The sequence below is a fragment of the Lipophrys pholis genome (assembly GCF_963383615.2).
Source record: "Lipophrys pholis genome assembly, chromosome: 7".
Classification (NCBI taxonomy): domain Eukaryota; kingdom Metazoa; phylum Chordata; class Actinopteri; order Blenniiformes; family Blenniidae; genus Lipophrys; species Lipophrys pholis.
The window spans coordinates 5,505,021-5,516,885 of NC_137638.1; the positions used below are offsets into that span (position 1 = coordinate 5,505,021).

The 11,865-nt window shown below is 41.5% G+C and overlaps 1 protein-coding gene across 1 annotated transcript; it reads left to right on the top strand.

Moving 5' to 3' along the window:
- The first annotated feature begins 878 nt into the window (after window positions 1–878).
- Window positions 879–8,793, top strand: marveld2b (MARVEL domain containing 2b). Its single transcript, XM_080466938.1, has 7 exons — window positions 879–1,176; window positions 2,496–3,738; window positions 4,791–4,826; window positions 5,375–5,553; window positions 5,692–5,863; window positions 6,365–6,415; window positions 7,262–8,793. The coding sequence occupies exons 2-7, from the start codon at window positions 2,518–2,520 to the stop codon at window positions 7,373–7,375; spliced, it is 1,773 nt and encodes a 590-aa protein (XP_080323064.1). The 5' UTR covers window positions 879–1,176; window positions 2,496–2,517; the 3' UTR covers window positions 7,376–8,793.
- The last annotated feature ends 3,072 nt before the right edge of the window (window positions 8,794–11,865 follow it).

The window sequence follows — 11,865 nt, forward strand, 5'->3', positions numbered from 1 at the left end:
TATTTCACCAATATATGTGAGGAAAATATGTAAATATGTAAACAACTCCAGTAAAACAAGTTCAATTATATTTAAAATAAAATGCAAGATCTAGATTACATAAGGAAATTATCCCATTTTCAATATATCAATCTGCTCCCATAATCACACTTAAAAAAACATTTGTGTTCTATTGATTTTTTTTATCATGAGATACAATAGAGGATAGCTTTCTACCGTGTGGATGTCAAAGATTATAAATCTCCTTGTAAACAATATTACATTTCTGTGTTCCTGTTGTATTAATTTACTATCAAGCTTTAATGTGTAAATACTAATACCACTTGAAGCATTTTGGGTTTTGCCCAACCAGCCCAAGAGCGGCCAAAGAAATCAGGAATCAGAATGGAAAATGAGAATGAATTTTTCTCATTAAGTTTCTCTGAGTCCTGCTGCGATGAGGAAACTGACAGCTGACATTGCTTTACACATGGATTTTATTTGGTTAGTGTTGACGTTATGGATTTAAGTTGTCTTAATCTTGGCAAATAGTGTTTTTTGATGACATTTGAAAAAAAGATATATATATTAATGCGTATGAACGCACCGTGAGCTGACTGAGCTCACATGAACACACCGTGAAGCAACTAAATGCACCATGACGCACCGTCAACTGATTGTGGGTGCACCTGAACACACCTTGATGAAATTTGATGCACCTGAATGCACCATGACACATCTGAACGCCTGGGGGAGCACCTGTCTGCCCTGTTAGAGCACCTGAACACACCTCGATGCACTATAATGCACCTGAACGCCCCGTGAGAGCACCTGAATGCACCATAATGCCCCATGAGTGTAACTAAACTCCTAATTAGAGCGCTTGAACGCACCTTGATGCTCTGCAAAGGACCTGAAATCACCATGACCCACATTTTTCTCCCTTTTCCGATCAAACAACAATGTACACTCATAGCATATGAATCCTTGACGCACCGCAGCGCGCGGTGAGCGCACCTGAACGCACCGTTGCGCGCGGCGACACGAGCCGGTCGGACAGGACAGGTGAGTTTGCCGTTTTCAGGTCACCTGTGGGCGGCGAGCGGCTGCTGGGCGACCCGGCGAAGCGTGTATCGGTGGGAGGACTCGGACAGAAAGAGGCTGACAGGCGGAGGAAACACGGAGACACTTCAGCAGGTGAGTCCAGACAAATATTCGCTCGCATTTCTCTCACAGTGACGGAAAAACTGCGCTGATTTCTCAGAGAAGAATCAAAACTCACCGGGCCGCTTTCAAAATCAGTACAAGTTGTTTTTTTCTTATTATTTAAATGGCTTCATTATACGGTGGAAAGTTTCAGGTCAGGTGACTTGGAGCCACCTGTTTACCAGCAGACTGTTTACGGCCAAATAAACTCATTGACCTGGTTTAAAACATGTAAAAGTGTTTTTATGTCCTGATCTCCACCAGAGCTCAGAACATACTGCATTAAAAGCAGCTGGTTTCAGTGGAGAGGAACTTACAGTTTGATCTGATCCCCTTTGTGTTATTGCAACGTTCCAAAAGAGGAAGTTTACAATTACCCGAACAGCTTATTAAAAAAAAAAAAAGTTTTAAAATGGTTTTAATGATATGAAGACATATTCACACAAATGTATCGCCCCAAATTAAATGTATTTTAAACTGTGGGATCAAATCGGAGTGTAAAACTCAAGAACATGTAAACCTCGCACCGAAAAGACAAACCTGCACTCAAACCTGAGACTTTCCCACTGTGAGGCATCAGTGCTATAACCACTGAGCACAGCAGTTACTTTAATGCATTTTTTTCAACGTTGGAAAGCCAATACGGATCCTCTTGGGTGAAGCAATGAGATTACTGTTTTGTATGGGCCTGGATATGTCACATTTTGAATGTTTTTATTCAGCTTCAGTCAATTTTTCTTGAGATAAATTCAACAAATTAGTTTTCTTTTATATTTTCTTAAAAATAGAACAAAACTGCATTCTCACAATTTTTTATTAAAAAAGAGGCTCGTCTAACATTTAGTTTGCAACGGTGCATCATTGAATATTTCATTTTAATATAGATTATTTTACAGTTCCTCACAGCAGCTCCACAAAATATATAAAAAAATAAGAAAATGAAAGAAATATCTATATTGGAATGTCATGAATATTTGAAATAAGTAATAAGAAGTTGCAATAAAGACACTTGTCATTCTGGACTGAAAATTTTTTTATTCTATATTTGTCTATTCATCCACATTCTAAACTATACACACTTTTTTCTTTGTGATTTTAAGCTTTTTCGGGTTTTATAAAAAGATATTTCAGGAAACCTTGATCTTCTCGTGGCTCTTTGCAGTATAAGAAAGGGGAAATGTTAAAATGTGTGGGTTTTTTTTTAAGTAGATGAATATGTTGTGATTTTACTTGTCCGGCCCACTTCAGATCAAATTGTATGACGAAATCAACAGATGTTTGTGTGATTTTTCTTATGTGGTTCTTCCCAGTGAGCAGAGAGTCCTGGTCTCCATGTCTTCAGGAGCAGCTGGTTCCGTCTCCAGGTTCGACCGGGTCAGGGAGTTCCCGCTCTATGACCAGGTCCCTGCGGGCTCCCTGGGGCGGGGCTCGGACTTCTTCCCGCCTCCCCCTCCGCCCAACCTGCAGGGGACGGCGGCGGCCGTCAGCCTGGACCCCCTCCCTCCTCCCCCACTGCCCCAGAATCCGGCCGTTGGACCCGAGTCCTTCTACCCCTCCAGCGATGACGAGCCGGTGGAGCCCGACACCGACGCCATAGACATCAAACCGGTCCGCCGCTTCATCCCGGACTCCGTCAAGAACTTCTTCCGTGGCAACAGCGGCAACGGTGGCAGCAATGGTTGGTCCGCCCCTTCTTCTCTGTCCCCCGCCCCCTCATCCATGAAGGGCGCCACCACGGGGGGAATCCCCTGCTCGCCCCCTCACTCCGGCCCTCCGTCCCCGTCCCTACCCGGCTCATATCGGGACCCTTATGGCGGCTCCGGGGGAAGCTACACCTCCCAAAAGGAGCGAGATGCTCTGCTGCTGGGCGCCGAAGCCCTGGACTCCGCCTCCGCTGTGCCCACCAACCTGTCCACGCAGACGTACCAGGAGAAGGTGGAGGAGTACCACCAGCGCTACGCCTACATGAAGTCGTGGGCGGGGCTTCTGAGGATCCTGGGTGGCGTGCAGCTGCTGCTCGGCGGCGCCGTGTTTGCCTGCGTCTGTGCTTACGTCCACAAGGACAACGAGTGGTTCAACATGTTCGGGTACTCCGAGCCGCAGCTGTACGGTGGACTGGGTGGAGGAGTGGGCGGGAACGGGGCCAGTTACTACTCCGGCCCCAAGACGCCCTTCGTCTTGGTGGTGGCCGGCGTGGCGTGGATAGTGACCGTCATCCTGGTGGTTCTCGGCATGACCCTCTACTACAGAGCCATCCTGCTGGACTCGTCCTGGTGGCCTCTAACTGAGTGCTCCGTCAACCTGGTGCTGGCTGTGCTGTACATGTCAGCGGGGGTGGTCTACGTCAGGGACACCAATCGGGGGGGCCTCTGCAAAATGCCGGTCTTCAATAATGGCGTGAACGGCGCTTTCTGTCGCACCGAAGCCGGCCAGACGGCGGCCATCGTCTTCATCTTCATGAACATGGTGCTGTACTTCATCAGCGCGGCAGTTTGTTTGAAGATGTGGCGGCACGAGGCGGCCCGGATGAGGAGGGAGGGGCTCGCATACGAGGTCTGACCCCACCTCCCCAACACGTCTGTCCTAAATTCTGTCACTTAGTCCACTTTTACACTGCAACGTTTGCGAAGTGAAAACTGAAAACTTTCGCTGTGTTTTGGGAATCCGTTTACACAACAACGCTACTCAAAGCTACTGAAAACGCCCCGACTCAGCCTGAACGTCGTTTTCAAAACTTTGCAGTGTAAACGCGAAACTTTTTCACTTGAAACGTTGCCCTGTAAGCCCTCAGTCCTGTTGCTCATGATCAGGCTCCACTGTAAACACACACAGCACAGAGCCAGTTTACACCCTCTGTTCTGCTTCTCACATCTGTAGAACAGCTGTGAACACGTTCATTTTGAAGCTTGTTGCTTTCTGACAGAAAATCATTCCCACTGTAACAACATAGATATTTTCCCCAATATCATGTAGAAATTAAAGTACCAAATTGAACACACAACACACGTACCCGTTGGGTTGCGTAGCGGCGTATCGTAACATGCTGATTTAGCGTACTAACGTAATACTCAGAAAACTGTTCCTGTTAGCCGTACTATTAGCGCCTGTCCTACCTAAATATGCACGTGATCCAACGCACAGTGGTGCCACCTAGTGGCCAACATATTGGCCAAGAGATGAAGAGATGTTTCTTTCAATTTTCATTTTCAAAATGGCCTTTACAATGTAATCCAATCAAAGACCGTGTTTTCTATATTTACTCATCAATCATTCCAGTCCTATCCAACCAAAGTTAAGTGAGAATATGAGTTTTTAACTGTATTACTTGAACAGCACAGTTCAAGTAATGCATGCATTGAATTTCACTATCAAACAATGTACCTTTTAAATTAGCAAACTGTATTCACTTAGTTTTGACTCTGCATTATTGATAGGACACTTATGGTATGTTGTTCTACAATTCTAAAGATTTGGAGCCATGCAGTCACATTACAATTATGCATGTTTCTGTTAAGGTTCCTTCATGTTTCAGATCAGCAGTCGGTTTCTTCTGTGTCAATATGAACCTAAAACTCTTTTTCTTCCTCCCATCTCATCAAACCCAGATGAAAACCGGTGAATCGTCGGTTCCACTGTCTATAGTAAGTATCCAGACTGCAGGTGAAGGTTTCATGTTCTCTGACGGCATGTTCAACCTTCTACACATTAAAGACCCCTGGTCAAGTTAAAGGTCCCCAGTTTAGGTAACGGCCCCCGGTCTAGGTAAAAACCCTTGGTCAAATTAAAGGTCCCCAGTCTAGGTAACGACCCCCAGTCTAGATGAAGACCATTGGTCAAGTTAAAGACCTTTTGTGTAGTAAAGACCCCTGATCTAGGTACAGACCCTACTCTGGCTTAATGATTGTGTCCCAGGCTATGGATCCTTAACCGGATCTTGCTTTGCAAGGTAGACAGGCCCACTTTCTAACTTTGATCCCCAAAGAGGTCCCAGACCCAAGTTGGGAACCAGTGGATTGTACAGTCAGTTGTGGCTCCCTGTACAGCAGGCGTCCCCAACCACTGGGCCGCAGAGGGTACCGGTCCATGGTGCAAAAATATTGTGGACCAGCGCTCGACAGGATTCTTTACTCGTGACTGTTCCTGTAGAGCCCAGACTGTTAAAGTCCATTCAACTCTTTGTTGCCCACAGTTGGGTCCAGCTTCCAGGACCTCAGACCCGACTCCTCCCCCCACCCTGCAGCCCGACATCATGGACGGCGCCGCCCACCGACTCGGCGCCCATCTGATGACGCCAGAACCGGAGATACTGCGAGGTCACATCCCGGCCGGACACATCCCCAAACCTGTTATCATTGCGGACTACGTGGCGTGAGTACCGTCTGCTCATGTGGTTAAAACCAGTTCAGTTAGTTTAGATTTAGGGTTTCTGAGTCATTTTCATTATTATACAGTAGAGTCACATACACACAGAGCAGAGCTAAGTACCCCTGTGTCCTGCGTCCACAGGAAATACCCCAGCATCCGCACAGATGAGGAGAAGGACCGATACAAGGCCGTGTTCAACGACCAGTACGCCGAGTACAAGGAGCTGCACGCCGAGGTTCAGGCCATGGCCGTGAAGTTCGAGGAAATGGACGAGATGATGCGGAACCTTCCTGCACGACCTTCCAGTCAGATGGTACCAGCCTCTATTTAATAAGAAGAACACATTTTAGATCAAGTAACACCTCCACTTTTAACCATTTAGCTACTGAGTACTATTGTGAAGTGAGTGACTCAGTTATCAATCAACTCGACATCTCGCCAACATCCAGATTACAGAGCGTCTTCCTAATCTAACATCCAATTATAGAGCATCGCCCTTCCACTAATATCCAGATTATAGAGCATCTTCCTCCCACAGACTCATGTAGTTGAATTTAACAAGTAATCAGTCATTAAACTGGCACACATGGTACGGACCGCTCAGTCAATGCTAATTCTACATCAATACATCTATGTTGGCATTATTGACGCTGGACATACTTAGAAAAAATCCACATAAAGAGCTACTTTTCCAAGTAGTTACGTTACAAGTCACAGCTAATATGAAGTGAGTAACTCCATTACTTTATAAACCAGTTGCAGTAATCTACTAGTTAGCACAACTGTGGCTAACACTGTGCACACTCTGTTTCAGGAGAAAGGCCGGATCAATAACATTTTGGTGGAATATCAGAGGAAGAAAGCTGTGAGTATTCTATCTAAAATTGCATTTGTTGTTTATCTATCTGGTGAAATACTTTATATGTAAATGGTTGCTTCTTGTTTTACCGATTTTACTGCTTTTGTCTTGGTTTCATAACAAAAACAACCAACAGCGCCGACTGGTGGCCTGGCAGGCTAACTACTACTTGCTTTCAAAACACAGCTGTGCAACCATGAAATGAAAGCACAAAAACAATGTTTCACCATTATAACTTGACCAAAATATTTTTGATCTGATTTTTGAATCACCAAATGGTAACCACGAACTCCGTCATGTCCAAAAGCACTTACATGAAACTATTTAATTGGCATTTAAAAAAAAAAAAAAAGGGTTCAGCATCTTGTGTTTTTTTTTTTGTTTTGTTTTTGTTCACTTACTAGCTGAGTCATCGTTGCTCAAGTGTTCAAAGATACCGTGGACGTTTTATACGTGTCTCACTATTGCATCAACCAAAACAAGGAAGATTATCGGAAGGATTGCCTGAAAGTGTTTAGTCACCTCTGATGAATGTAGGCTTGTCGTCATCAAGCTGCGGGAATTATTTCACAGCTTCAGGATGTTTCTTCTCCTCATGCGTTTATAGGAATTAAACAAGCTCATTGCAAAGATATGTGTCAGAGTATGGGCTGGGATTACACAACGATGTCACCCTTTACCAATCTTACAAATGGTTACATTATTCTCATATTACTTCTTTGCTATTAATATTTTTTCAAAATCTTTATTTATTTACTATTATTAGGATTCTGTGAATTTATCAGTTCCCCCGGTTGTGATTAAAGCTAAAACATTCCCAAAACTTTATTTTATTCTATCTTTTCCTTTCAGGACCCCACATATCTGGAGAAACGAGAGAGGTGTGAGTACCTGAAGAACAAATTGTCCCACATCAAGCAGAAGATTCAGGAGTACAACAAGAGCACGGACTGGAACGACGGCTAAAAGCCAACAGCTAACAGCCAACATCCAGACCTGTGTGTAGGAAACAGGAGTCCAGTCTTTATGTGGTCCTGATAGAGGGGAAAAAGTGATCATCAGATCTGACTGTAAATATGTTGGTAAACTGCCAAAGCAACAGCATTGTGTCATACTCATGTCTGTACGCAGACGACACCGTGTTGTTTAGCTGTTTAATTTTACTGCCATAGCTGGTGTTTACCTTGCTTCTTCATCAAAAGAAACAAAAGCAGCTTTTTATTTAATTGTTTTTTTAAATTTTATGCATAGCACAAAAAAAACCCCGACCTATTATTCTAATGCACACTTTTACAAAGAACACACACCTGCTTATTCAGTGCACGGATATTGTACAATGTATGCAGGGTGGCAAAAGCAGAAATCATTCTGACTTTCATGATGAATGAGTATATTTTATATAAGTGTATATATGTACATTCAATATATTACGACGCCGAGGATGTTTTGTTTTTAATTTATCATTTTTAGATTGAAGCTGAATTATCAAATAAATGCAAAGTATCACTTTCACAGACGATTCCTCTTTTATCTTTTTGTCACGTTTTGTTTCCTTGTCTTGCCTGCTGTCTTCTCCTGTCTTGTTCTCTTGCACCATGTCTCGTCTTGTCCATCCGTGTTGTGTCTTAACACGTCATTTCTCCTTGTGATCTGGTCATTTCTTGTTTAAAATAATGTCTCCTTGCGACCCGTCTCATCATGTCCCTTTTTCTTGTCTCGCCATGTTTTCTTGTGTCTCGTCTCATTTTGCTGTGCTTTGTTTGTGTCTCTCTTTTCTAATAACTACTTGTGTCTTCTAGTTGCGTCTCGCCATATCTCCTTTTCCTAAGTCGTCATGTATCGCGGTGTCTCTTCTTATCTTGTCATGTCTTCTTCTGTCTCTTCATGGCTTGCTTTATTATCTTGCCCTGTGTGTCTTTGTGTCGCCTATCACAAGTCTCCTTGTGTCTTGTCCTGTCTACTCAGGACTTGTCTCTTGCCTTTTCTCTCATCATATGGATCCTAAAGCACCGCCGGCATTTTTTTCCCCCAACAACCCTATGTGTTTCTCTTGATTGTCACCCCGATATGAGTAATGTCACGGTGGTAAACCCGTGTTTGAAGATGATTTTATAGGCAGACTGGACTTTTTCTTTCCTACTCTGCCTCGGCTATTATTGTACTTTTTTGTTGTTGATAGAACTGTTGTTAAGCTGTGTATTTTCATCTCATTGTGAAAAAGTTGTGAAATGTGTCACACTGAGACTCCAGTACAAGATGTTTCCTTTTTGGGTTTTTTAACCCATGTGTTATTTTTTTAAATTCCTTTGCTTGACTTTTACAGTTAATTTAGTGTTTTTTTTATGGTTTGTTCTGCTTGATGCCAATGAAGAACTTTTCTATACAAACTGATGGTGTCTGTTGTTTTGTCTCTCTGGAGTTTTGATTTTAATTGAAGGACATTTTCAAGACATTTTGAAGCACAATTGTGGGTTTAAGTGGTTTTTGTTTTCCATGCAGCAGATTGGGAGTGTTGTCATCTTGTCTCCTTGTGTCTGGTCTCGTTTCTGTGTCTCATCGAGTCTTCTCTGCCATTTTGCATCTTTTCTTTTTTTGTTATGTCTCTTGTGAGCTTGTCTTTTTATGTCCACATCACGCTATATTTCACCACTTCTTGTCCTGCCCTGTTGTATCTTCCTAACTTAATTTGGTTTGTCTTGTCTCTTTGTCTTCTGTCTTGTCTCTTCATCTCACCTTTTCTTTTCTCTTCTTTTCTTTTTTCTTTTCTCTTTCTCGTCTTCACTGTTGTGTTTCCAGTCTCATTATTTCTTGTAATATCTCATATTTCTTTATTTCTTGTTACCTTTCATTTTGTCATGTCTTGTATAGTCTCTGTTGTTCATGTCTCATCTCATTTCTTAATTTTTCATATTACACAATCTCTCCTTATGTTGACCTTCCATATATTCTTGTTTCTCGTCTCCTTTTATCTTTGCGTCTCATTGTGTGACTTCTGATCTCAGCTTGTCCAACTGTCTTGTCTTTTCTCTTGTCTTGTGAAACTACAGCTTGTCATTTCTCGTGTCTTTCTATCACTCATTGTTGTGTCTCATCTCTTTTATTGGCTTGTTTGTGTCACACCTTATCGTCTCTTTGTTCTTTCTCATGTCTTATAACTCATCTTATTTCATGTTTCTTGTCCTGTCATGTTTACATTCATGTCTTGTCTTTTTTCATCTTGTGTCATGTTGTCTTGTCTTCTTTTGACTTGGCTCGATTTGTTTCTTCATATGTTATGTTGAGTATTGTTATCCCCGCGTTTTATCTAATCTCGTTCCTCATCTTTCTTTGTCATGTCTTGCTGCATCTCATCTTGTCTCCTTTAGCTTCATCGTGACACGTCTCATTTTTTCATGTTTTGTCTCTTCTCCCGTTACCTCTTCTGTTTTATGTCTTGTACACCCTGGTTTCTTGTTTCTGTGTGTCTTATCATGTTTTCATGTGCTATTTCTGCTTATTTGTCCATATCTCGCATCGATTCTTCTCTTTGTGCTTCATCATATCTTCTGTCTTGTAATCTTTGAACTGTAACATCTCCCGGTGTTGTTTATTCTATCGTATATCTACTTGTGTTGTCGTGTTTCGAATCTAATTTCAGCTTGTCATGTGCTCTTGTGTGCCGTGTCTCTTCATGTTTCCTTGTCTTACCTCTTGTCAATCTGTCTCTGAGTTTTGTCGTGTCTCCTCTCTCATCTCGTCATGTTTTCTGTGATGTCTTGCAATTTCTCATCTTTCCCTGTCTTATCTCATCTTCTATTGTTTTTATATGTCTTGTTGTGTCTTGTGACTTTTCATGGGTTGTTTCATCTCACCTTGTCTTATCTAACCCCTACAAATGGTTTTGGAGACTCATGTTTCCATTTCCCGGCTCGCTGAGTGCGATGGCAGCTGTAACTCGAGCAGCGGAGCCTCTCTTGAGGGTGTGGCTGCGCTATTGAGTGTCTGCTGGTCCCTGGTGAGACCCTGAGAGGGTCCTGGTGGGAGAGGTTGGGATGAGACGCCTCCGTCAGCCTGGAGAAGCCCTAGGTCTCCCTCTGAGGCGACATGTCGCCTCTCAGTTTGGTCGCTGTTAAAATGGCTGCAGCAGCCTGGAAGACTGGTTTTGTCAGGTTGAGGTGTTTCTATTGTCTGTTTGCGCGGTGTCAGGTTTTGCAAGTCTGAAGGTATTTGTTTAGTTTTCCACGCTGTGATCTTACTCAGCGCGATAAACACGACAAGTTCAATTGAAGCTGTGCAGGAGCTTCAGAGGTCTGCAGATTTCAAGTTTGGTTCACTTATAAATCAGTATTTTAGTTTAATTGTCTCACATTATAATTGAAACTGTGAATTTACATTTGACACTGAGAAAAAGCCCCCGAGGAATCAGACATCCACAGATTTTATATCCAAAACATAAATTTTACCCTTCAAAACATCCAGTCAGCCGTAAAAGTTCAGCTAAAATGAGAAAAAAGACCACAATGATGCATGTACTTACAAAAAGCTGCAAATCAATGGAAATAGAACAGGAATCAACCAAAACTAATTTACTAAAAATACTAAGAAATGTAAAAAGTTCTAAAATTAGTCATAAGATGATACCAAGTGATTAAAAGTGCTTATATAATGGACATTAATGTAAAAAAAAAAAAAAAAATAATCCCCAACCACAATAATCACATTCATCAACAAGTAATAGATGTAAAAATGATCAGAAAGTAATAAACTCAAAATAATAAAAACATTATAATTACAACAAGACGCAAAACTTCTCAATTTGTCATATAACTGTGATAGAGAACTATTTAAAATTATTCGGATATCATTATGAACATTTTTTAAATCTATTTGGGATTTTTTTCCTCATCTGCCATCCTTCAGGTTGCGTTAGTGCTTATAATAAACTTTTTGTGATTAAATCTTTCTGAATAATTATTCTGAATTATAATTTCAGTTTTTTAATTAAAGAAATAAAAAATTTAACAAAAGCAAAACATGTCTACTCCATAAAGATGCTGTTAAAATAGCACAGATAAATTTTTTACAGCTTTATTTTTTTGTTTGGATTAAATATTTTGAATGATGAGACTCATCATCAAAACTATCACATTTGAAATGGTTATCAGATTTTTAACTCTTTCAGTGCTATTTTGAGGACATAATGCTGATATATCAGCAATATACTTTGAAAAAACAATCGACCATTATTTGATGCACACAGGCCTCTCATGAGCAAATTAAGTGATTTTACTGGTTAATATTAGATTTTATCTGATTCTCTTAATGCATTATGTAACTGTTGGTTTATTTTTTTATCATTACTGCATGACTGTCATGAAATTAATTTAATAATAAAAAAAAGTTTCAATGGGGACGAATGCAGCAGTTTTGTCCCCAAATGACTTCAGATAGTAGTATATATTCAAACTGTGGCATGT

What these genes read in the sequence shown, in the direction of transcription:
- marveld2b (XM_080466938.1), top strand. Translation starts at nt 2,518, where the DNA reads ATGTCTTCAGGAGCAGCTGGTTCCGTCTCCAGGTTCGACCGGGTCAGG. An exon ending in CGTCGGTTCCACTGTCTATA is followed by an intron (nt 4,827 to 5,374) that starts GTAAGTATCCAG and finishes TGTTGCCCACAG; the next exon opens with TTGGGTCCAGCTTCCAGGAC. An exon ending in CACGACCTTCCAGTCAGATG is followed by an intron (nt 5,864 to 6,364) that starts GTACCAGCCTCT and finishes ACTCTGTTTCAG; the next exon opens with GAGAAAGGCCGGATCAATAA.